General features: G+C 39.6%; 1 protein-coding gene across 1 annotated transcript; it reads right to left on the bottom strand.

The window, feature by feature from the left end:
- LOC103768174 (thioredoxin reductase 1, cytoplasmic-like) lies at positions 1-26,681 on the bottom strand. The gene is given in 15 exon segments (XM_008935312.1): positions 1-63; positions 3,189-3,323; positions 6,645-6,740; positions 8,751-8,858; positions 11,696-11,852; positions 13,585-13,623; positions 13,625-13,644; positions 14,587-14,679; positions 17,410-17,635; positions 19,418-19,533; positions 19,663-19,805; positions 20,593-20,712; positions 20,830-20,902; positions 24,254-24,376; positions 26,511-26,681. Coding segments are annotated over 14 exon segments (1,482 nt in total). The 5' UTR covers positions 24,347-24,376; positions 26,511-26,681.
- Positions 26,682-27,678: the final 997 nt, after the last annotated feature.

Raw genomic sequence — 27,678 nt, 5'->3', positions numbered from 1 at the left:
TCAGCATCCAGCCTGAAGGGTATTTTCACCAGAACGCTTAGTCACGGACAGGGTGGTGAATATCTTAAAAGAAAGAAAAAAGAAGACTTTTAGTATGGCTAAAAAATCATCTTCTGGAAGATCAACTTGGGCATAAAGCTCAAAACCACAGCCATTTATTAAAGTAATAAAATACTAATGAAAAACATAAATTTTAAATCCTTGATACTAAACAGCACACACACATACAAATACCCTTTGTTCTTTTTATTTATGTTACAGTCTTCATTTAACAGAGGGAAAGAAAGAATGATGGAAGTCACATGGCTTTATACCACCTTTTGTCTTAATGCTCCTAAGTTTTTACAGTGGGAACAAGTTCAGCAATAATAAACTCCAGTCCAGACACCTAATTAGTAGGTATCTTTATGACCCAAAGAGAACCTCTTTGTTGGGAAAGTGAAGTCAACCCAAGGCTACAGCACTTGGAGAGAACGTGCATTTTGCCTCAGTACCTTTCTAGATACTATAGAGCAATAGCTAAGAAACACTTAGTAAACCTAATTTGAAAAAGTCTTTACTACTTTCAAGTTGTATTAAAGAAAACAACATATTCAAAAATAATTGTTGTGAAGTGAAAAGGGACCAAAATTCAAGAATTCTACAAGAGCTTCTTTAATATTAGAACTTTGCTATGCAAATAATTGCATAGTTTTGCATAGATAGATATAATATAGAAAGGAAAAAAGGAAATCAAAACCACTTCCACCTAAATGGTTCAAAGTTGCAATAATTAGCTATCATCAAAGGCATCTCTCAGGAAGAATAAACTCAGCCCAGCATAAAGTACATACTCATTTCAGTTATGCAAATAACACTGAAGTACCTAAAGACAACGGGGATCTGAAGGCCCTACAGCTCTCTAAGTGGAAGCTTTGCTGCATTAAGGCTGCTAGCAGCTCTTCAGAGAAAAGTAAGAGTGATATATCTCTTCCACCTTCTGTAAGTTCATAAAGCATTATGCACAAATCAGGAAGACAAATGCACGTCTAACACACACAGCACAAGAACAGCAAGATACTTAAACTACAGCACATGGCTTGAGACAGGGTTGGTAACTCTTCAGTTCTGATCCACAGACTGACAACATATGGGGATTTTTCATTTACTATTATTTCACTTTGAAAGATAAAGATCAAAAAGTGCAAATTTTTTCTGCTTTCTTCTTGGCCTGACTGCAAGTTCTGGGTGTGCTCGCCAGTTCCCACGGCTGCAGGGACCACACAGCTCCTCAGCGCTCACAGCCAGCTGGGGACTCTGGTAATTACTGGAAACATGAGGGGTTTCGACAGAACACGTTAGCTACTCAAGTGAAGACAGAACCTGAGATCCAACGTCTGGAAAGCCATCGTTAGCTAACTCAAAGAACCATCCCAGCTTTCAGAAGACACTTTCTCTTCATCACAGGTGCTCGATCATACATGTCTGTATTTTGAGCAGCAGAGTACAGCCCAGGCTGAAGACATAATTCTCTGTAAGGCTGAGGTCCTACCACCTCCAGTTATTGGTAGTTTGCCTTGCAAGAAATTCCATTCAGAACTCCTGTTTTCTGCAGAATAAAATGCTGCTCAAATAAGAAAATTGAAATCTGGCTCTAAATTGTAAGCAGTGAGAAACGGGACCCTCCTTCAGTCTCACATCTTCTTCAGGTGAAGTAATACCACGTTTCACAGGAGACTCCTCAAGCACTGAATTATGCTAATGCCAGTGAAGACATCAGCATTTAACCCTGCAACACTCTCCCCTTCCTGCCCAGTTCAGACTTCATTTTCCTTAGCTTTTACATGGATGTAAGATAAAAATAACGCCAACGTTATCCATCATTCTATTCATCCAGATTCTGTGCAGTCCTCACAAATTCCAAACAATTTTAAAGAATTTTTTAAAAATCAAAGAGTACCATCTTGCACTTTGATTTTTTTTTTTACTGCTTAAGAGATTAAATTAAGTAACAGGCATAAAAAAACCCTTTTGAAGACTGGCACTAAAAATGATCACTGTTCCCTGGAGCTTTTAAATAGTTTATTTCTCCTGAGCCAATTTCTTCCTCCCCCACTCAAATATGATTATCTGAAATTACCTCCCTAAATTATGTCTAATCATATTCTATGCAGTTTCAATTTTAGCAGCTCAGATGTCCAGAATAAATTATGACTGTCATTATCTCTTCACACTGCGTATGCTAATATCCCATTTGAGTTCACCGGTTTGAATGCCTCCTTCAGAGTTCCCCCTCCACGGGGTCCCTGGCAAGATAAGGACCTGCTACCCCTCTTCAAGGGCCACCATGAACTCCAGTAGATGACACTACAGAAAAAAAAACAGAATCTGTATTGCAGATGCTTGGAAGATGGTTCAGACTGCTAGCAGTCCATCACATTAATGAATGGAGTTCATTGTATTGCTTAGACTGCACCACTTTGAAAACACAAAACCAGAGAAGCAGACTTCACTTCTGAAGACCGGCATCTCGGTGCACTCTTGCAACACCCTGCAGGTAACACAAGAGGTTGCAGGGGTCCTCAGCTAATACAAATTGGTCCCAGTGCTATTAAAATTAGTGGAGCACCTCTGACACCTGGGAGGAGTTGTCCCCAAACTGACAGAGAAAATTAAGCTCATCGTTGAAGAGGAACAGCAAGACAAACACAAGATAAAATGTTTCAAAAACATTTCCAAAGTTCTTCAAAATCAAAGGCCTACAGAGTAAAGGAGAGGGATATTTAAAAGGGCAGAATTTAATAGAAAAATTATGTGGCTGCTCACCTTCCACAGTGCCACTTTACAAGCCTATTCTTAGTATATATATCTAAAAAAATTAGCTTTGACAACCACTTCAGCAGAAATAGTATTTGAAGCCTTCATAAACGATCTCTGAGTAGGAGGAAATTTCTATATTTTCCAGTAGGGAGCACACTGGATTAGGGTAGATCATAAACATTTCACTAATGAACACACTGAAAAAAAATAGGCCAGATTAAACCTAAATGTTAAGATTTCTAAATATTAAAACCAGATAATTTTCTGTCCTTTCCCCCTACTTTACCCTGAAGTTGGACCTCTTTAGTAGAGATCTCCTATTCAGATTTCCGACACCTTACCCCAGAATGCTACAAAAACTGGGCTATGGGGTGACTTCATATACGAACCTCTGCACAGACTGGATGAATTCCTACGGTGTTGTCCAGCTGTTCTTTTGTCATCCCACACTTAATAGCAGCTGCAAACCCTTGGGTGATTTCTCCAGCATTTGGACCAAGGACATGGAAACCGATGACTCTCTCCTAAATACCAGAAATAATCAAATGCAAGCGCAGTCATGCATTCAGTTCTCTTTAGACAACATGTAAGGTTTTCTTACTCTGACCATATAAATTAATCGGCTTACAAAATGTACAAAAAATTAATGTAACCACAGAAATGTGACCTATCATTAGCACAAACAGATGTGTGATAGTAGAATTTTGTTCTCTGTCTGAAAAGACTCAGCTAAGAACTTAAGAATCAGCTTCCTTACAAAGTTTTATGCAGGAGTCCTCCATTTACATCACCAGCCTACAAATTTAACACACCCCATGGCCTATGCTCGATGATTGTGTCTGTGCTAATGGCAAACATGCACTGAGACTCTATTCAGGCAAGCCACTCCACTTACTCCAAGACTGCCTGCCTAGGTAGAGATGAGCACCTCGCCCCATCATGTAGCTAGGTGGGTACACGATGCCTACCTATCCAAGAACTTGCTGTTTCACAGCTGCTGGCAGGAAAAGGTCACAAGCTGGAGTTATGGCTAACCAGATGTGGCAGGAAGTGTACTGTAACTACACTGACAACAACTCTTTTTGCAGTGTTCACTGTTTTTGGGAGATAATATACCCAGAGACTGACAAAACAAACTGAATGACATCCAGTTACAAGGAAGACACTACTGTTCCATGCTTCTCATATCTATACTGCTGTTCAATTGCAAAATACATCAAACTGCACATACACAGAATCATTAAGGCTGCAAAAGACCTCCAAGATCATAAAGTCCAACCATCAACCCAACACTACCATGACCACTAAACCATGTCCTGAAGTACCATGTCCACACATTTTTTGAATACCTCAAGGGATGGTACATCCTCAGCAAACACTCAGCAGAACAAGCTGTACTGACTTGACCTGCTTTTCTTCAGGAAAAGCTTGCTTCTCCAAGAAAAGCAAGTCTCCTTTAGCAAATGCCAACTACTGTGGACTTTAGTGGCTTTCAGGGCATTAATGACTTTTTGCTGAGCATAGGTGTAGCCCAGTTGGGTATCAAAAGTCCTTTCCTCCCACTAAATATTACATATAAAGGAGTGTGGATACTCACTACAGTGTAAAGTTATTTTTCTTTCAGCAAGCCTAACGACTGAGATTTAGCACAAAGATTATTTAAATAAGAAAAGCTATAATTAGGTAAGAACCAAAACGGAATTATCTTTCTTTTCCTTTAAAAATATGGACACGTATAAAAATAAAACCATAATAATGAAGCCTAGGCAACTACAATTTCAAATAGTTACTAAACTATTTTTCATCCAGGGTATCTTTTAACTCTACCTCTGCATGTTTAAACATGTTCCGAATTTTCAGGACAAGAAATGGAAACAAATTAATGAAGCACTTTAAATCACCATTAAGCCTTTAATTTTCATGGAATCCTTTAGGTTGGAGAAGACCTTTCAGATCATCAAGTCCAGCCATTAACCTAATAGTACCAAGCCCATCACTAAACTGTGTCCCTAAACACCTCATCTACACATCTGTTAAACAGGCTCTCTGAAGAGCCTTCCTACCCTCAAGCATCTCTATGCTCCCACACAGCTTCCTGTCACTCACAAACATCCCGAGGGTGTGCTCCATCCCCTCATCAAGATCACTGGTAAAGATATTAAAGGGAACGAGCCCCAGTACTGAGCCCTGGGGGACACTACTTGTAACTGGCCACCAACTGAACTTAACTCCATTAACCACTACACTTTGGGCCCAGCCATCCTGCCAGTTTTTTACCCAGCACAGACTATGCCTGCTCAAGCTGTGAGGAGGCAGTTTCGCCGGGGGGATGCTGCTGGAAACCGTGTGAAAGGCTTTACTGAAGTCTTAGTGGACCATACCCACAGCCTCTCCCTCATCCACTAGGCAGGTCACCTTGTCATAGAAGAAAAACAGGTTAGTCAGGCAGGATCTGCTTTTCATAAACCCATCCTGACTGTGCCTGAACCCTTGGTTGCCCTGTATGTGTCTCACGATGGCACCCAGAATAATCTCCATAGCCTTCCCTGGCACTCTGGTCAGACAGATCTGTAGTTCCCCAGATCCTCTTTCTGGCCTTTCTTGTAGGCGGCTGTCACATTTGCTAACCTCCAGCCCCCTGGGACCTCCCTGGTTAGCCAGAACTGCTGATAAATGATGGAGAGTGGCTTGGTGAGCACTTCTGTCAGCTCCCTCACTACCCTTGGGTGGATCCCACCCAGCCCCATAGACTTGTGTGTCTAAGCAGAGCAGCAGGTCACACACCACTTCCCCTTGGATTATTTGGGCTTCACTCCGCTCCTTGTCCCTGTCTTCCAGCTCAGGGGGCTGGGTACCCTGAGAACAACTGGTCTTACCAGACTGAGGTGAAGAAAGCATTAAGTGCCCTCCTCCAAGAATTAAGAGCTCAATCATTTTGTGATCACTATGCCCAAGATGGCCTCCAAACATCACTTCACCCTCAAGTTCTCCTCTGTTCACAAACACCAGGTCCAGTGAGACAGACTTCTAAGTCTAAAGCTCTTCTAATTAATTAGAATTATAGCTTGTAGGAAGATAAATCTGTATCTAATGATAAAAGAAAACAAGTAAAATAGATCAGATTTTTTTTAGGACTGATAACTCTATGCCACTAGGAGCATGTTTTAATAGCATATAATTATTTATAATAATTCATATTATTAAAATAAACTAATTTTTTATGAAACAGGACATGATCATTCAGAGAGGGGCACACCAATTCTTTTAATCAATTTTTAATTTTGCTTGTGCTTCAGCAGGTACCATACATTCCCATTGTCAGGAGATTTTATCCTAGTCCAAGGATAATCCTGGCATCATTGCCCTAAATGGGATTTGTGCAGGCTAGATACGTTAATCCTGTTAGAATTTCTGACACGTGGATTTGCTGAGGTTACACGTTATGATGGCTTCTGAGTGACCTCAGCTTCACAGAGAACCTCACAGAAAAGAATGTCCCAGTTTGGGGAGGGGAGAATAAGATAAACCAATAAAACTTCTAATCATTTTTACATGCATTGATTTGCTTAGTTTTCGAAGTTTATGAACAGTCTTACAGATCTCTACTTATTTTACATATATGAAAGAAATATCACATCCTTATAGCAATGGCAGAATTTATCAAGGGCCACTTCTGTGTAGACAAAAGTTTTGTATCACTCTAAGTATTTATTACATTTCACAAGGCAGAAAAATTTAAATTAATTTTCATTTGTTAAAAATAACCTGTTTATAGCTGTCATTATCAATGCTCCCTATGAGGAACCCATAGCTGCTGTTTTCCCTGGCAGGAAAGATGCACTTACGTTGTCTGGAATATTGCAAATTATCTTTGCGTAGCATTTGTTGTTGTCTCTGGATGGCACAGTCCATTCCAGTGGCCAGAAATGACTATGGTACACCTAGAAATAAAACACGGGTTTAAAAATAAAAAGTTGTGTAATTTTACAGCAGAGAGCTTGATTTTTCCAAAACTTGACAGGTTATCTTATATTTGCCTCATCTACCTCCACAGGTGGAGCTTTACTACTGACTGCAACTGCATTTGGAAATCACACATGTAAAAACTTTCAACAGTTGTGACACAGCACAAGAATGAACCATTAACTAATAACTCTTTATTAGCAATCAGCCACGCACATAGAATTCAGAGCACTTGAGATCAGGGTGAGACTATTTCCCCTTGGTGAATGCCAACGAAGGAAACATCTACAAAAAAAGCACTAATGTCATCCAATAATTTAAAAAAAAAAAAAAAAAGGAAGCTGTAAGTGTATTACACTTCCAGGATGCAGTTTACCATGTTCTTATTAAACTAAACAAATACAAACTTCCTTTATGGACAACTGTATTGCTTCTGGGTCTGTCCAGGATGAAGGCACAATTTTTTCTCAGAGTAGAAAAAGGAGAGAAGTAGCCTCAGAGCCTGGGTTTAAAAGAGATGATGTCATGATTTTTCATGCTTTCTTAGACTATGTATCACTGCAGCATGGAAAGTACATTAAAAAAAAACCTCATCAACAGACAAACAAAACAATCTCCAAACCGCATTTTTCTGTCTGCACTAGCCAACATCACTGGACAGATTCCCAACTGCAGCCCAGGTTGCTCACTCACCTGCACAGCACGTGTCTCAGAAAAATACAGGGTGTTTTGAGGCACAGAAGTCTCACCAGCTCCCATTACAAGCTAACCTCAGATTGATTACTCTCTGAAAGATGTTTAACTGATCACAACTCCAGTAAAAATATGTCCCTTCACAAACCAGGAGAGAAAGCTCAAATTTTTTCCGTATTAATTTGGTTACAAAGCATTTATAATCATCACTATCTGAAACTGAAATTTAACAGGTCTGAATGACAGATGCAACTCAATAACCCTACTAAAGCTTGCAAAAGTCAATACAGTGACATGATATAGAGCTCAGAATAAACTAAATTAGGATTTAGCCACAATATAAATGCTTCTGGAGGCATATTTGCAAAAATGGCTTTGAAGATGGGAAGTGCATTTTCCACAAAGAAGGATCCAGTGTAACACATGTAACAGCAAGAATCTGACCCAGTAACCAACATTTGCCTGGGTATATATGAACTTTGTGGGAAAAACAGAATTTAAACCTCTGCCCTGATGTCAGGTTAATAGTACTTGACACTGCCATTTTTAAGTCACACTTACTACTTTTCTCCACAGCCGACGTCAAAAAAACATTATTGACAAAACTAAGAGGGAGACAATTTCTCCACTTTATAAGCCACCACTTACTTGCTTCTTTCCCCAAATAATGCTCCTCAGGTGATCTTCACAGGACATAAATGTTGTTTATTGTCAAGACTCCCTCCCTTCACACTTTCTGTAAAGTGTTCTGTACAGTATTTTCTAAGAACAGCCTTAGGCACTAAGTGCTTACATATGTGTGATTTCACTCTTGACCAGAAAAGTGAATGAAAAGAGATCACTCACATGAGTAAAATTAAGCACACACCTCCTTGCATAGTCAAAATAAACAGGAAAAATAAGCATAACAGCATTTGGCTTTATAAATCACCACACCAAGGGATCTGCCACACTGTAGCGACTAAAACCTCCAATTTGACATTAAAACCAATGTACTGCTTCCAGCACACAACCAGCTTTAATGTATCCTGAAGCATCTGCAGACCCAAAGAAACTATTTTTTTTTTAACCAACTATTCTACCTCCAAGCCCTGTTTGCCAAAAATAGAACATATTTACAACCAGAGCAACTGGAATTGGGGACTATTTTTATGACATGCCTAGGAACCACCAAGACAAAAATGTAGCCAGTCGCCTCCTGCCCTTACACACAGAACACTGTTTTAATTTGCTATTAAGGTTATTTTAAAATACGAATTGGGAACATACAATCCAGATGAAATTAAGGGATTCACCTCAATGTTTTCCTCCCCAAACTTCTCCACCGCAGTCTCTTCAGAATACCCACAGGCTCCGTACTCCAAAGGAGTGAATACTGTAGTTGGAACGTTCACATAGTCACACTGTGGCATTCAAAACAGAACAAAAAAAAAACCCACAGGACATTAGCAATAAAATGAACACGCTGGGTAAAAACTCTGATGTCTGAAAGGCAGGAAGAAAAGCTGGATTATTCATAATTCTGAAAGCTGTTGGTTTTTTTTGGGTTAATTGATTTAAATTAAGCTACAGAGAAGAGAAAGACAGTTTAAAGTCCCACTGACATTAGTATGCACAGATTAAAAAGAAGAGGAAATTCAGTGCCTTGTTTTAAATAAGTACTAGATCACAGGTCAAACTGGAGATAAAAAGTAGATTGTTCAACTGCTTCTACAGAGAATGCTATTTTCAGCTGGGGATGCTGCAAAGACATCACCACCATCCAAAAACCATTATCTTGGCAATGCCAAAGCACCAAAAACATGAACTGCATCCATTTGGGGGAAGCTAGAACCAGAGCTGGTGCTGTGTGCCCAGTCACATCCCATGGGAGGCAAACACTGACCCCTGACTTCACTGGAGCTTTAGAGTGTTCTAAAGGTTCCCTCCCTGGGCAACCTCTGGGCCTGATCACTCTCAATGCTAAGTTTTTTTCTTATGTTTAAATGGAATTTTCCCACATTTCAGTTTGAATCTATTGCTTCTTGTCCTTCCACTTTATACCTCTGAAAAGAGTTTGGCTCTATCTTCTTTACTCTCTACCATCAGTACAAATACACATTGACACAGGTGCTCCCCAAGCCATCTTTTCTGCAGAGTATAAAAATTCCTAGCTGTCTTAGCCTCTCCTCATGTGTCAGATGCTCCAGTCCCTTAATAATAGCCACAGCCCTTTGATGGACTTTCCCCATCCTCAAACCAAGGAGCCCAAAACCGGACAAAAAATCCACACCTGTCTCACCAGAGCAAAGTAGAGGGAAAAAGGTCACTTCCTTCCACGTGCTGGTAACGCTCTGCCAGGATCCAGCGCAGGAGGTCACTGGCCTTCTTTGCCATGAGCTCACATTGCTGGCTTTGGTTAAGTTGTTCCCCAGAGCCCCCAAAGGCTTTCTCTACACAGCTGCTTTCCAGCTGGTGGGTGTTCAGCCTGTGCTAGTGCACAGGGTTACAGTTCCCCAGGTGCAGGACTCTGCACTTCTCCTTGCTGAACTCTGTGGGATTCCTGTCAGCCCACTTCTCCAGCCTGATGAGGTCCCTCTGACTGTCAACATAAACACTGGTTGCATCAGTTACTTCCCCCTAATTTTGTATCATCTGCAAACTTACTGAAGGTGCACTCTGTCTCATCATCCTGATAATTAATGAAGATGTTAAACAGTACTGGATCGAGTATCTAAGCCTGTGGCACATGACTAGTGACTGGCCTTCACCTGGTCTTTGCAATGGTGGTCACAGCCCTTTAAGCCTGGCAGGTCAGCTAGTTCTCAATCCACCTCACTGCCCACTTACCTAGCCTGTACTTCACCGTTTTGTCTATGAGAATGTTATGGGAGACAGTGTCAAAAGCCTTTATTAGAGTCAAAGTAAAGGACATCCACTGCTCTCCCCATATCTACCACATCAGTCATTCTGCCATAGCAGACTAGCAGGCTGGTCAGCCCTATTTAATTTCTAGTAGTTTTAATTTCTGCACATTTCAACTCTAATGAATTTCCTTTTGTCATGCTGCTTACTATTCTTTCCCCACCTACCCATAACACTTCATTACATTTCCTACAACCATCCTTTCCACAGCTGTTATAACAGCAATGCAAGTCAGGTTCCCATCTAAGTAGTTACTCGTTTCTCGGGTTCAATGAAACAGATAATACTCTTCTTGGCAGCATAAGGATTTTCATACCTTGAGAGACAGTTATCTGGCATGTAATGTAAATTAAGACATATCCATACTATTGCAGCAAGAAAAAAAAATCTGGCTCTGGCTATGGTTTCCTTAAACTTTGCCTGGCTGATATAATGACATCATGCACACTGATTCAGAATTCTGTTACTGAAGTACCTGCCCACCTAAAATAACCAACTCAGTCAAGCTCTAAATCTGGCTGACAGCTGAACTTGATCTGAGTACAGCAGGCTGTAAAACAGAAAACCCTTTATGCTCATGCCCTATGGTTACAGAAAGCGAGACAAGTACCCACACCAGTGGTGCTAGCACAACAGTTCTTTAAAGGCATTGTCCTTTCCTGCTGGTTTAAAAATAAGGTGTAAATGTGGACCCGTGTTACTCCTATTTGGACTAGCACAATGTGACTAAAACCCACAATTGCACTCGTATGAAATGTGAACACTGAATTAATTTAACTTTTCAGGTATAAATTCATGCTGACTTATTGGTCCATCTGATTTTCCATTGTGCCCATATTCAATTATAAGCAGAACTATGTATTACACTGAAAACATATGGATGAGAAGTGAAAAAACTAGTGGAAATAACATTGAAAATTAAGAGCTTCACAAATCCCTATTACACTCTACTTTGGGACTGTAGGCAGGTTTAGTAAACTGCCTGTGAATTAGAGTTAAAGCATTTAATGGGATGGGAATGACTGCTAACATTTAGGGAAGGCATTAGAGTTAAAAAAAGTTAAATTACCTCAGTTAATTTTATTATCATTATACTCAGAGAGATAAAACCTCTTAATAGGAAAAAAAAGAGACTACTGCTTAATCCAGAAGGTACTAATTTCATACAGCACAATTAGCAGAACATATCTGCAGTAACATCTTTGCAAGAGGAAAATTAAAGTGATCATCAAAGCTAATCCTTAAAAGCCTACCAGGTTTTCCATAAACAAGCAGACTTGCATTCTGCACTTAGAAACAGAGCAAGGACAGTGCTTTGTGTCAACTGGTTCCTTACCTTACTGGTTGCCCCGGCATAAAGCCTTTGAACTAATAATCTTCCTGCCTGGATTGCCACTGGTGTGAGCTCCAGCTTGTCTTGCAGTATATCTCCCACAGCATAGATATATGGCACGTTTGTTTGTTCCTCGTCGTTGACAGGAATTTTTCCTGTTCTGCAATTTGAATTAACAAGAAAAAAAGATTCAAGTGTTCTGCTGTCAAGACTGGAGTTGTGAATAATTTTACAGGAGTTAGGACCTTTAGCTTTAAGAGAAAGACGTGTATTTGAAGTATAAAGGAAAGAAGACATATTCACAATCTTACCATCTCAGGCAAGAATGTAAAATAGTGCAAATTTGACCAAAACCACAGGAATTTACACACTGGATAAGGAGGCAGCCCGTGAATTGTGATTTACCTCCTGAATCAATTCTTTAGTCAGGCAGAAAACCTCTACCACCAGCTGAGCTATGTACTGGCATCCCTGAGGAATGACATTCCCCCAGTTAAGCTGTGGGACAAAAGAATTTCTCTGCTACTGAAATTCCAGTCCAGTAGCTGAAGCAGTTTCTATAAACTTACTCCTCAGGCTTCTACACAGAGACAAGTCAAGCTGGTGTCAGTGGTATGGCTGTTAAGGGACAGCCAGCATGCTCTTTAGCTCCAAGTGCACTGAGCTAATGGAAGGTTTTAATTATTAAGATTTCCTACTCCATTAATGGATGAGATAGTGCAGTAATCATTGCAGGAAACACGTGTAGTAACAGGAAAACCTCATCAGACAGGCATAGAAGCAGTCACACAGTTACTTGAGAGACCAGTGGTGACTCCCATATTAAACTCCAACTTTCTCAGTTTTATTTGTTAACAAAAACACAGTTTATGCTGATAATTTTATGGTTCATTCTCTTAAGCTAGTAACAGGTGTTCTGATGACAGAAATGTGTGTACTATTCTACAAGACAACATGGTTCAGCCAATTTTAAGTGGACCAAAATTTCTACTTATTTAGAACATTGCAACAGCTCCCTTCAGCAACATCAGTCACTGTGTTCATACATAAGCTGCCCTCTGCAATGTTCTTCAATGGACTACCAAGTCAAGTTCATGGTCCTCTGTCTTTTCTTCAAAGAGAAGATTGTCTAGGTCCTACATGCCTAGAAGATATTTTATTTTCCAATATTGAAAACATTACCCATAGCTCCACTCCTTGGTACAACGATCTCACTACATAAACCATGAAGTGTTCCTCTACAGAGCTTGTTCCCAAGGGTTGCTTAAGGCAAGAAATAAACTCCTCCAAAACCTAAAATGTATCTACAACTCCAACTGTTGAGTTTAAGGAATGCTATTTTGATCTTCTATATAAAAAAACCCCAAAAGATACAGTGGTGTTTACATTAAAATATAAACAAAACCCACCACAAACTAAAAGCCTATATGAACAAACATATCTCTGCCCCCAAGAGGTACTAGAGATAAAAGGAGATGGGAATAAGAGTACAAGGAACAACTAGATCCTAGAAAGCCCCGTCACTGGAAGAAGCTGAGACTGACCTGTGAACCTAGACAGAATGGAACAGACACTTCAGACTCCCAGCATCTAGGAAGTGATATTTCAGTATCAAAAGAGCAAAAGTGGCAGCACTGCTGGAGAAAAGGCAGCTCCAATACGGAGCCTTCAATCCAAGAGTATGCAAACAGGGAACAAATTCTTCCTCAAGGCGTTTGAATGTCTATGCGCCACTGCCATTGTGGTAGCCAAATTTAAGGATATTCTCCACTAGAAATAGAGCCAAATATTTCATTCCCACTGAAACCAAATGCATCTAGTGAAGCGACAGGGTAAAGTCCACTAAATGGCACAAGCTCAGTATCAAGTGGTGTACAGACGCCTGTCCTTACTTTTCATTGATTTTCACTCCAACTTTGTCCAAGCCAATGCTTTCCGATTGCTAGCAACACCTGCAAAACAGCAAGGCACGTTACTCATTTTTTTTAAAACCTCAAAAGTGCATTTGCATGTGGGTATCTATTATTTTTATTACATACCAAGGGTTAGTATCTAAGGCTTGGGCACATCAAGATGAATACGTTTGTTACCCATTGTACGTCCTCAGAGTTCAAGTCAAGCCACTCCACCATCATGACCTAACCATGTGATGCAGTGAGGCATGTCCCTGTTAGGAGATGACTGATGCACTATACAGGGAAACAAGGTTACTGGCACACAGTATTTGAAGTCTAAAACCCCAGGCTGGCAAATGCTTGTCTTTATGCATTCTGTGTAGTTCCAAATACTTTATTCACAACTCTTTTTGTTTTTTCCTTTCAGCATCAAGGCCTAAGAAAATGAGTGGTGTAATGGAAACAGTCAATCAAACATAATGGCATACCTGCACACTGCAATTTTTCTGTTTTAAGTGTGTCATGAAGTGTTCTGACTGACTTGCCACAAGGCATTAGTTGTTTTTGTAAAGAACAGGTCTTGAGAAGACCCAGCACACATTTGTATCTCTTGCACAGACCATTGTTTTGTGCTAACTCCAGAACATGCTTTAGTTTCTGTGAAAGCTATTAGAAATAATTACTTATTGTTTATGACAAATATCCCACGGAGGAAAAATCTTGCAACTGATTCCACATGACCAAGCTCATCTATACCCTTAAGCTAAGAAACATGTTTCAAAAGTGTGTAAATGATTTGGCAAGGAACATGGGATCCATGCCCAGGGAGTCCAGGACTTTGTCACATTAATTACCTGTGCATTGTGTGCAATTAGGATATTGTAATGATTAAAATATTTTTTTTTTAAAAATTAAATTATGGATAAAACCAGCTCACAATATCTTAACGTATAAACAGAAGGCTATTTCACATTCTTCATGTATACGGACAGGACTCACAGTATTGTATTCCCCTTCAATTATTTGGTTCCCATTTGTGGACTTGGCTATAACTTTCAGTCTTCCAGGAGTTCCTTCCTCAATCTGCTCAACCTACAACAGGTTTTTTTTGGGGTGGGAGGAGAGAAAAAAGGGGTTAGTTTCAAATAAAGATATGCAATTGCATCTTTGTTCCACCTCATATCACTGAGACTATTTAACCATGACCTAAAATTAAGCATTTATTCTAAAGATACTTTCACCTTTCTCTAGTTTTGTGATTACTAGTTAAATATTTAAACATTTTGTTTTTTCTCTATGCACTTATGACCACAAAGCAAGGCTTCATTTCTATTTATAGAAGTTGATTGTTAACTATGTTCTCGTCCAAGCCCTCCATGCAAGCTGCTGGTATCAGCTGGGGACAGAGGAGGTGAGGAAGAAGGGAACTCTTGGAAGACCTGGAAACACCATCACACATTTTCTCCAACTGCACCCAGAGGACCATTGTGCCTTCCACCCATGGGAAGGCACTATCAGAGCCTGGCCCTTAGCAGTACAGGCCTCTGCCCTGTTTCAAATGACATTAGTCTGGCATATAAAGCTGCCATGGCCTTGCAGGAGAGGGCAGCACCTGGCTCTAAACGTCTGATAAAACACCATCAGCTTAGAAAAAAACCTCTTCAGAGTTCCCCAGAGTTAGCTGGAATAAATATTCCTAGTTTTAGCTAAGGATCCAGCTGCACATTCTCTCTCAAGTGATGCAGCAGCTTACTGTCTACTGTAGCAAACAACAGCAAAAAAAAAGCAGCAAAGATGAATCTTTTTGCAGCTGTGCTCTTTGTTCAGAGTAATAAAAAAAAAATAAAGGTTTATGTAAAACAAAAGAAAACTCAAAATACACCCCCTTCCACACCCATATACACCAGAAAACAATAAAACAAAAAGAGCAACACCACTAGCTTTTTAAAAAACATTCCTTTTTTCCTCTGATAAATGCATCAACCAAACAAGTGAATGGAATTCAAAGCTACATAGGTGGGTTATTTTCTGTGCTCTGGGCTGTGAGGAAAGGACTGGGTATCCCCCACTACAGTCCGTCCCTTACCCTCCCAGGACACGGCAGGTTGCCCAGTTCCCTCCCACAGCTGGTGGCACATACAAGAGTGCATCTCAGTACACACCTGAGTGTGCCATGCCGATGTTACTGCTGGGAAACTTTAGTATTCGTTCTACAGATGAAAAAGCACTTTTCAACAGCTGCCCTAGTTTCTACTTCATATTCAGTATTTAGGGACAGAAAAAGCAAAGTTTTCTGACAAGGTTCTGTTTTACCCATCCTTGATAATTTCTTTTTAATTTAAAATACCCCGAACCTTCTATGCCCTCCTACCAATTTTGAAGGACCATAATGTTAAATTGCTCCTGTTCAAAGGCAGCATTATTTATAACAATTCATCTTCTGTCTTCAAACATCCCCCCATGAAGGTTTTTAATAAGCACAACATCCATAACTTCAAAAACAATGTTTGAAAGAGATGAGCAGGCCTGCTAAAAACAACCCCAACATTTTAAATTTAAGGATATCCTCAAGTAGAAACAGAGCTGAATATTTTATTCCCATTGAAATCAAAGGCATAAAGAGAAGGGACAGGGTAAAATACCAAAAGTGTATTTTGTGACTAGGGTGATGGACTGCTCTTTGCAGGGTGCCTGCTTGTCATCTGCTGGACATGATCTGCTCATAAAACCAGCTTCCTTTTTTCTCATCCCCCATTAGAGCCTACAAAAAGCTAAGTGTGATGCAAAAGCTACATCATCATCCCTCCTTTTCATACAACATGGATTTCTGCAACACAAACATGCATAAAAACAAAGTTCCTTGAAACATCCACTTCGACTTTTCCCAGCAAATATCTTACAACTTGTGAGAGAGGGTCAGATCCACAGCAGGGTAACTGGCAAGAGCATTTTTTAAGCTACTCTTGATGTTGCTAAGGATGAAAATGAACAGTCTCCACTGAAATTAATGCTTTAATCCCTAAAGTGTTAAATTTGGTAACCCTCTAGCTTAACACCAAATTGAAAACTGCTTAATACATTATTTCCCATTTCATAATGGTTAAGCACTAATTATTGTGAAAAAAAAAATAATTAAGCAAAATACTGTAGCACCCTCTGAAATCCTTGTTTTACATGAGAAAAGCTCCAGATCTTATCTAATCTGCTTTCCAAACTGAATTTGCCTGTACAGGTGTGCAACTGGCTGCACAAGTACTCTTACTCAATTCAGTAAAAGCTGGGCAAGTATTTCAGAACTCTGCTAGATTAAGGATGTAGATGGATATTTCTAAAGCCCATTTACTTTTCTGGATAGTCCATTGGTGCTGGGCACATACGCAGCATTTGCTGGCTTAGACTTTGAGAACTGGCAATGAAATATATGGCTAGTTGTGATGCACTGGCCTTGACCTTACAGGAAATTACCTATCTGCTTAATTATGAGCCTGCATGAAATTTCAACTGCTGAACTTAAGTATACTCAAAATTTGCAGGACCAGGATGAGCTGGAGTAACAACATTCTTAATGCAACATACACTAACCCATCTAATTCTGCTAAAAACAATTAATTCTCCAATCTCATAAAATTTTAATATTAAGACTAAATTGTACCTTTTGATTACATAAAATTTGTGGACTTGCTCAGTTTAAAATACAAAATAATCCATACTATATCATAGCAGATCCTATATTGCAAATTCAGCTTTTGTATTCACTACATCTTCAAACATTACGACAGGTATATTGCCATCAATTGTAGTCATGTACCACTTTGAACCTACCTTGATGGGCACAAACTCCCTAATAAAGTTGATTCCATGTTCTTCCATATATTCACCAATTTTATTTGCAATATCTTGGTCAAATCCTCTTAAGAGGATGGATCTCACCATTACAGTGACATCTAACCCAAGACCTGCAAGAAATCCTGCACATTCCAAGGCAACATAGGAAGCTCCAACCACCAGGGTTTTCCCTGGACAGTAAGGAAGAGAGAAAAGGTCATCACTGGTAAAAAAAAAAAGTGGGGAAAAAAGAAAAGAAAGTTAGAGACAATCAGAAGAATGTATTGTGCTTCATATTTATCTAATTTCTTCTGTAAGAATATGAGTTTATTCCTTTCCTGCTCACTGATAAAAAATCAACAACTTTGGAAATTCAGCTGGAGTGAAAGATCAGTACATGACAAATTTAAAGGTTCTAATTAGGAGTACACACAAAGAAAAAGAATGAAAATTCTGAATCACTACAAAAATGCTGAGGTTTTTCTTATACAGAAACTTAGGACAAATTGTTAAAAAAAGTAGGTTGATTTTTCTTTTCCCTTGGACTCTTGCTTCAGGTATTTTGTTGCAAGTTTTAGCTCCTGACTGCTAAAAGGAAGAGGAAGAGGTTCAGTTTTAAGATAAAAATACAATCTCCACTTCTTTGAAGACTTACCCTTTTGCTAAGGCATTATACACAGTGCCGAATATACACAGACAATAAAACAAATTCATGCAAACCGCAGTAACAGGTAGAGGCAGTTCAAAATTACAGAAAACATGTTTATTTATTTACCTGCTTTCCATTTCTTTCAACTGCTTCATCAAGCTATGTCAGTTCTACCACACTTTGGACCTAGATTATAAAACCAGGGCTTCTCCAGGAAGCATCACCCACAGAGGCATCATGTTTGCTCAGCAGAGACTTAGACAATGTTTGGCAATGCAATTCTCCAAAGATTTAAATCTAAAATAAAGTGTCTCTTTCTCAGCCAACAACTACAAATACTAAACAAAGACGCTCTCTGCAAATGTTGTGGTGGAATTAAACGTGATTGTGTAATTAAAGGCTACATCATAGTTCCTATCCCCCAGGGAATCCAGTGAAGATTACACACACAGCTTCAATCTGGTAGTCTTTAACTCTGTCATTCCTGACTCTTCCACCTTAATGTGATTTTAAAGCACCACTTTACAGGCCATATTACCTGTTACCCCTAATTTCATTACTACTTATTAGAAGGGACACATACAAGATGTTAGTGTGGTATCACACGGATAATGCCAGTTATTTATTTCATTACTATAGGCTTGCAAGCCCGTAATTCCAATCTCTGCTTCTACATTACGTAACTTAAAAGTTACCCTGATATGAAAACACAGTTCATCCGCATACCCCTTTTTTTTTTTGCTCAAAATTGTACTAGATTTGCTTTCTCTTCTTAGTTAATCGAACACTTGAAATCAGTTTTCCCAAACGTTGAAGTAACTTCACTGAGTAGCTGGAGAAAAATTTGGGTTGAGTTTCAAGATCGCCCCAGTGCATGAAGGCAGATATATTTCTACAGGCTTCACAACATCATCTGCATTGCAACTCCCTCTTTCCTTGATATTTGAGCAGGGAGGCTTCTTCCAACCAGACAGTGCTCTTCATTACCCAAAAAAAATTTCAAAACCAGAAGGAATAGAGAGGAAGTGGATGCACTGGTAACTGGAGCAGAGCAGATTAATTAATTTTATGATGGGCACACATGTTTTACAGTATTCTTGGTTACTGCTGTTACCAGTAAGAAAAAGAACCATTCCAGCCAGCCACCCACAGTCCTGTGGTGTCTAATAGACGCCAATGCTTCTGGCACCTTAAAGTCTGTCTATAGCTATCCTCCTGCACTTACTTTCTCCTAACAAAAAGTTACATAGGAAAGAAAACCAGCAAGCAAGCAGCCCTGCTTATGCTTTGCCACTTTCTCTTATAGATGAAGCATTTACACAGGGCAAATGACTTCATATTTCTCTCTGGTTTAACCTGCTGATGCAGTATTCCTTGTCTCCAGGTATACCCAGATAGCGTGGTCGTTCACCAGTAGCAATGAGGAATTTCTCAGCCGTGTACAGCTTCTCACCTCCTCTTTTATTTGTTGCCTGTGGACAAAGTATCAATTCAAACTGAATATTTCGCAGTTCTGTGAAGGGGAGAAATTACTCTATCTGAAAAGCATCTCTCTTCAGAAAGTACTATAGGAAGACCCAGCAAACATGGCTAGGGAATACCTTGACTGTGTGTGGCCCAACAAATTCTCCATATGCGTTCTCATACGTGACTGACTTCTCTCTCAGTGCAACCCGATAGCCCCAGTTCAGTGAACCAATGTAATTCTGAACAGATTCTGTCATAGTCATCCAGTTGTGTTTGACTGTTAGAAGCAAGAGAGAAAAGTTCAATTTCCAGTCTGTGAGCTATTTTTCCATAGAAAACTCTGTACTGTCAGACAAGGTTTTTTTTTCATGATCCAGTCACTTATTTTTTCAATTCCTTTTTTATTCCAGGGTAACTCTACTGGAATTCAAAGAATTACATCAGTTTGGACGAACATGAGAGGTCACAGCGCAACAGATATGACTTTAAACATAGAAGATGCAGACTTACTAGATATCAATAGTTTTCTGTTGACTCATGCTGTAAGCAGGTGACATTGTTTAGTAAACTAAGCCTATGCATCTCCAAGAGGTGCCTCTGCATGTTCTCCACTATGCAATCACACCCTAAAATCTCAGTCTCAGAAATACATGGATTAGAACTAGTATAAAGTAAAATTCATCTTCTTATGTAGTAACAATAGAGACTGAGGGAAAGGAAATCCTCACCTGCAATTAGGAGGAAGTTTCTAACAGGGGACATTCTAGGGCATTCCCTTAGACGTTGTGTTACATTCAGAAACAGAGTAGTACCTTATTGCTTTTATTCACACAGCAATCTTATCCAGTACTAACATGACCAGAAGCTATTAATGAACAGATCAAATGCTGCAAAGCGATAAACCCTGTGGCTTTAGACTTGAAAAGTGCTGAAGTTTATGTGCAATCTCTCTGAATTTGCCTCACATTGTTAAAGTCATCACATGCTTGCATGCAACACACACCTGACTGTGAAAAGAACCTCAGCAGAAATGACAAAACTGGAAGAAAGTGTTCTCCTCTTACCTTCTTCTGTAAACTGCCATCCAAATTTGCGTGAATCCTGCAAGGCTTGTCCCAGTAAAGCTGCCTGGTGCATCAGTTTTTTAGGTATACAGCCCACATTTACACATGTTCCTCCAAGACCTGAAAGAAAGAAACAGAAAGTGGTTTTTAACACATCAGTGTTGCTGATCTCAAAGAAGAAACAGAGCCTCTGAGTAAAGCTCCTTTATAACAGGTTTGCAATGAGAAGAAATTTACCCCATGAGTTTCCTAGCGGCGTAGGACTGACAAAGTCCAGCACCATCACTTTCTTTTCATACTTGGCAGCCTCCTGCAAAACAAATTAAATAAGATGGATCTAAACACTAGATGTTACACTCAGAGTAGATGATAACATCGTGCATTGCTGAAAAGCTTTGTGACTTTTAATTAAGTAATAAAGAATGATTTGCAAGGAACAGCCAGACAGTCATTAATCTTCAGCATTAATCTGTGAACTCAGTAGGAAAAAAAAGATGAAAGGTAAAAAATAGTCATTCATCCTACTGCACAACAGCATGGAAGCAGTTGTTACACAGAGTTAAACCTCTGTTGCTGAGAGTCAAACCTCCTCTTCTCTCCTCCATCCTGCCAGTTTGTTCACACTATTTCCCAACATGCTATTTACTTTCAATGTATTAAACAAATTCTTCATTAATCCAGTTTCTCCTTCAAAGATGGTTTCTCAAATATTTGACTGAAACCTCATCACACAAAGACATAAGCAGTCACACAGCCAAGCATTCCGATTGTACTTATCCAATCTTTTTTTCCTGTAGTAGAAGGGAACACTTGATTTTGAGTACAATCTCTATCTGTTAAGATCAACTTTTGCTCTTCAAGCTAGTCAACCTGCAGCAAGCTGATTTTCTGTGTCAGGATGTGCAGATGTCATCCAGACTAGAAAAGTGATGCTTTATTTCATATTTCCCCTGAGAAGTTTCACTAGCAAGTCTGCAATCAATGCGTGTAAATGACACTGAGAACTGGAATTTCTATACTGATTCTACTGTCCCCTTTGTGCTTTTTAAGAAAAAGGCAAAAATTGACAGTGACAACTGGCACCAGAGAACACTTAAGCATGCCCTACATACCTGAGAGACAACAATGGCAGATTCCCCCATAAGATGTGGCAAAATAATTGATACTTGGAGTAGCCACAACTGTGCTGCATCAGATGATGAGTCCTTAGACACGTAAGCAATAACAACTACAAGGACAGGATAGTACCCTAAGGTCTTGGGCTTGGTTTGGGAGCAGCTGGACAGCCTTTAGCATTATGATACCAGTAATACTTGTCAATCCAAATAGTTGACAATAAGAATTTCAATTTCAAATGTATCTGTGCAAAATACAAATCATATTTCAAACAACACAGGCTGTAGACACCTTTGCAAAATATTAGTGTACTGGATTCCAGCTTCCAGTGTCGGTCAAGGCTGGCCTGGAAGCTAATTTCTAATTTATATCCATTAGTAGCACCTCTGAGAAAGTTCCTCAGAAAGGTCCTTAGGGACTGTGATGCATTATTAACATTCTATAATGCCAACTCTTATACACAGCTCAAAAGAGCTTTACAGGAGTAGAAGGGATGGATTCCCAAGCTTACAGTCAGCTCTACACTCACAGCACAGCACTGCATCAGCGCCTCAGTGGAGATCACAGACAGATACAACCACTTCTGCAGAGCAATACACCCGCAGCAGCAGCACCTGCCCCCAAGGCTCTCAAACCTTACCGGCTTCAGTGCAGTGCTGCATGAACACAAGGCTGCTCAGGGCCAGAGCTGCCCTGTGTCTGCTGACAGTAGCAGCCTAGTGCTTTGGTCTGGGCCTGCAGTTGGGTTGCACGGTCAGCTTGGCAGCATTTGCACTCACTGTGGAGTCGTGCCTCTAAAGTAACAAGCTCTGGGCACAATATGGAGAGGAAAAGGAAATCATCCACACAAAGCTGCATTTGTCATAGTGAAAAGCACACATTTAATCAGTCCAGTTAAACTGCTGCAAACCTGATTGTAGACATCTGGAACTTGATGTAAGAGCTGTGTAGTTTTTGGGTTTATTTTATCCTTCTGTTCTATTTTGGTTTCTAAAGCACTGTTTGTTAATTCACTAAAAAAAATTGGAATAATCTAAGTCAGAAGTTTACATGTGTAAAACAGCTCCACTTCAAGAAGCCGATTCGAAATACATTATTCCTGATAGTGACGTCAACTTTACTGATCTGTCTTCTTCTGCTTTACTCTACAATCACTACGAAGCAATATACTTTACGCACTGAGTTGAAGGAATAAGGCAATTTGTATTCTTAGCTACACACCTTTTCTATCTCACAGCTGAAAAATGATTCAATGAACATCACAGCTGTAGCTTCACAACTTAGCACACGTATACAACAAGCACAGCAGTCTCCTCGTGGAAATTTCCAACAGATGACTTTTTATTACTGCAAACTGTTTTTCATTACTGCAAGTCCCCTTTTACTCCTGTTACTCTCTTCTCTCTTAAAACATCCTCAATCTCTGCAAACCAGTGTCTGCTTCTCTTTGCAGGTTCTCAGAGTTTTTACAGATCTTATCTTCCTTGCTATACCATGACAATAGTGCCTCTATCAATGGGAACACAGTAAACTACTGAAATAGATTATGGTCATGTGGCACATTACAATCCACCACTCAGCACTGCACTCTGCTGTTGTAACAGAAGTTCCTCTAAGGGATCAAGGTTCAGTGTGAATTCAAGGCTATGCTGAAATATTTTCTCCTCATTTTCTTTCACTCCTTCACATCTCAAGAACAAAAGAGACGCCTCCTGTCTGAAGGAATAATCCAGCTGCAGGTCTTGAGCAAGGAAGACCTTTAGGAATGCTCAATTCACTTCTAGTTATTGCTACCACAGTGAGAGAAGGCAAAAGGTGCCCAACTATTACATCAGTAGTTGGGCACAGGAGAGTTACTGATTCACACTAAATTTCATCATGTTTCAGATACTTGGGATAATGACAACTCTAAGAACTGGTATATTCTGCACCACTGTGGATTCTTTTAATTAATTCTAGATATGCTTGTAAAAGCAATATCCTAACCAAAAATCATAAATTATTTGGTGACAGGCAGGAAGTATCAGACCCTAGAAATGAAGAGTGAGATCCTCACTGTGCTTAAGTATAGGCAAAATCTCCATTTATGCAACTAGGTAAGCTCACAAATCACAAATCTCCCCCACTGTAAAGAACTGTAACAACATACGTAATTTTTTCTGAACACGTATTACTTTCAGATCAAACTAGAAGTATCCTGATGTTAATCCTGAATAGTTTTAAAAATTTTCAGTCACAAGTGGAATTTTATTTCAGCTACTAATAAACACTGTTGAGATATCTACCTGCTGTTTTCCAAAAGCAACACCTCCCATTAGGAAAGAGTAAGTTTCACTCTGTTAAGAAGTATACCGGGATATTTTTATGTTTTTCTTCTTCAGAACATCAGGAAAAGGATATTGTATAACTGGGGCTAACCTCAAAAGAAATCCCACTGCTCAGGCAGAAATGGTATGCTCCTACAGTGTTAAAGACACGTAGACCCAAGATGTTGAGACTGTCATCCACCTACTTGGAAAGTGTAAATCTGTATTTTCTCTCCTACCTTGGCAGCTGCCAGCCCACCCGAGCCCCCACCGATGACAATGAGATCATAGTCGTAGGAACGCGGCCCCGGCGTCTGCCCGTTCATTTCCATGGATTTCTGAGCCTTGACTTCCTTATAAGCCTAAGCAGAGAAAATAAAAAGCATTAGGGAACACTGAAACATTACCCACAGTGCTCAAAAATGAGTATTTTCAGTAGCAAATATTGTGATAAGAGAACATAAGCACATCCAAATCTTCTGACTTCTGCTTTTAATTAGCTTTTTAAAGTTTCCTTTTCTTAATGCATCCTTGAATAGCTCAATAGCTCTTAGATACTGAACTATGAATTTTCTCATTCATCGAAGTGCTGGGTTTCCTCTCAGGGCTCAGTTTTCCAAATCAATGTAACTCCAGTCCCTCCTCACACTGTGTACTCCAGGATCAGATACATACCTGCTGACAAAGGCATTCCATTAATTTATTTTAGTCTTTTTATCTGCCCTGGACTTTCCTAGTTAGTGTTTTTCCCCCTCCTCCTGCATATATTAGTAGGAAAATATGACAATCATATACAACATTGTAATAATCTGCAATTACCAGCCTTAACAACTGAACGAACAATACTGAATGAAGAAAACAATTTCTGATATCTACACCTTTGTAACATGCCTGGGTTTATTATTGCTTTGGTTTAGCACTGTAACTAACTTTGGCACCAAACAGACCAAGTGTGATCACTACAGCTTCACAACAGATTCTTTTCTTTTTCCTTGATCAGATGACTACTACCACAGAAAACCAACCCATAAGTCCTAAAATGTGTTTTGACAACTGTATGTCACATAGGGCATTGCATTGTCTTCATTATTCTTCCCAAAATGAGCTCTTGTACTTAATTTGCAAAGCTCAGGTTTATCAGGGCTTCAGACCTTGGAGCCTTTGGAGTTGCTGGCAAAATTCTCAGTGCCTCTGAAACTGCTAGACAAGACCTGGAGTGACTAAATGTAAGATTTCTCAACTGATGTGTATCAGTGAGTATCAAATAAAGTCCAGATAAAACTTTTAAGACCAAAAAAGAATGTTTCTATCTGCCTAACTAGGTAGGACTTGATGCAGTACTATTGGAATAGTCACAGCAAATAAAAGGAAAGGGAAAACTTCAAAGAAGCTCCTCTTTTCATCTTAATTTTGTTTTGCATTAAGCAGCCCTTTGTGCTCAACCTAGTCTACCAGGTCACCTTCTTCTGAGATTAGGTTATTCCCACTCTGTGAGTATAACTCTGTCTGCCCCAGAGACTGCTGCCAGTGCAGCCGTATCGCCGGCAGGAATCCCCCATCCCTCCAGCAAATCAGACAGCAGCACCACAGGACTGTGCATCTGCCTGTAAAAAGTTATGTTTTAATAGTATCTCATAACCCTGGGTAGCATGTTAATAGTAGAAACAAAAACTAGAAAACACCTGTGACTGTTACGAAAACATCCAAAACCACATCATCTTCCTTCCTCTTCTCCTCCTGCTCTGCTACCCCAATATCTGGCCCTACCACTGAATCTACCCTGCGCGTGGTTCCCCTTTCTTCTAGTTGTCCAGCATGGCCATCGGTCAAGTTCAAACTTCCTACTGCAATCAGAATACGCATGAAAAAGGAGCATATACTGTACCAAGATATGCGGTTTCACTTTATTCATATTTAGGGACATAAAATTAGAGGAAGTGAATTATTCTTTTCCAAAGCAGGCCTTCTTGGTTGCTCAGTGGCAACAGGATGGTGTGAAGCTGAACGGCAGACTAACTCCCACATGCTCATCAGACCAAACTACTCAGAACTGTATCTTGATGATGTATATAAAGAAAATGAAATTTGCTTAGTTCGCTATTTACATTATGCTAGTTTGTTTTCTTTTAAGAAAAATGCTTTATGTTTTCACGTGGATTAAGAAACTTCAGCTTTTATTCCCTACTGTTTATTTTTCATTGGTTCTTCAAAATCAATCTTCACCAAAATGTACTAGAAGTTTAGATCAGGCAAAGCAGATTACAACCTTCCCCTCTAAAACTGCTTCCTAGACTTCCACTCCAAAGTGGCCAGGACCTTGACAAGCTCCAAATCCCATTTACCAGGGGAAACTGTTCATGACCACGATCCCGTCCAGAGAACGATTCTCCTCCACCCTTCTCCCAAGAACTCTTAAGTTTTAAAAGAAAGCTAATATTCTTATTAATTTTCAATGTCAAAACTACATTCTAGACTTTAAAAGGTATTTCCCCCTACCTTTAAAGTTTCCTCATGGTCTTCTAGTTGCTTCTCCTGTATGAAAACAACTGGTTGTGAAGTTCCTGCCGTTACTTCACACAGTCCTTCTTGCAGCTTCTGTGCTCCCTCTGCAAAGTAAAGAGTAAACGAACACAGTGTCTGGAGGGACGTCCTTTATGAAGGCTGCGCTCCTCGAGGGAAACTGTCTGGGGGAGTGGCCTGGCAGCTTCATCGCTTCCTCATCAGCGGTATGCCTGGCTCAGGGGAGCTTTCCGAAGGCCACTGATGAGTCATTTGCAACGTTAGGATGACTTGCTGTATTTTTCTCTTTAATAAAATCCCAGACAAGAGTTGGCTGTAGTTTCATGACTTTTGTCCAATCTAACAATATGCTTGGAACAAAGCAAGGAAATACTTGCTGCACCTAAGCCTGAAACTTTAGTCTTAAAGGAAAATTATGGTTTTTACCTTTCACGCCCAGAAAGTGATTTTCTTATTCAGATGTGTTGTCATTTTCTTCAGCCTTCTACTATTTGAACTGAATTAAAAGTTTTTACTTTTCCCTTGCAATTAGTTTCCTGGAAACTTCTTTCAGTTCAACTTACTGATATAATTGTTTTTTCCATGCAACTCTCCCCCTCAAATAATTTTTGTCATACGGTACTGTTCACACTATGAAAACTTATAAATAAAATGTATTCAGAGGTGTGGAAGAGATCTGTTCGCCCACCGGTCATAACCGGGTTTATATATATATTGGAGATATATACGTCTCCAATAGAAACGGTTAAACATATTAGTGGAAAGCAAAAAAAAATAAATCTTTACACATCACAATATTTTATTTGCTATAAAATAAAAAATAAGAAAATCTAATACTCCATTATCAGCTCTGCCTTCCTCCACGTAACTCTTGAGTCACATTAAGCTTAACTTCCAATAAATGGGTCAGCACACACTTGTTTGTACTTAATCACATACATGGTTTGTACCACAGAACCAGTATTAATTAGCAAACTCCGACACGTGCACATACTTAGACAAACAGCCATACTGGATGTGTGTACATTCCGGGGGCACTGTGCCCACAAACTTGAGGAGCATTCACAAATATGCACAGGCACAAATGCAAAAAGGCTTTGGTCTGTAATCTTGTCATCGCTGATTTCTTCTCTGAAAATTGGTG

The sequence above is a fragment of the Merops nubicus genome, unplaced genomic scaffold, assembly GCF_000691845.1.
Source record: "Merops nubicus isolate BGI_N331 unplaced genomic scaffold, ASM69184v1 scaffold13922, whole genome shotgun sequence".
NCBI classification, from domain to species: Eukaryota; Metazoa; Chordata; class Aves; order Coraciiformes; family Meropidae; genus Merops; species Merops nubicus.
Note: the sequence above shows the minus strand (reverse complement) of the source record. Positions and strands in the feature narration are given on the sequence as shown.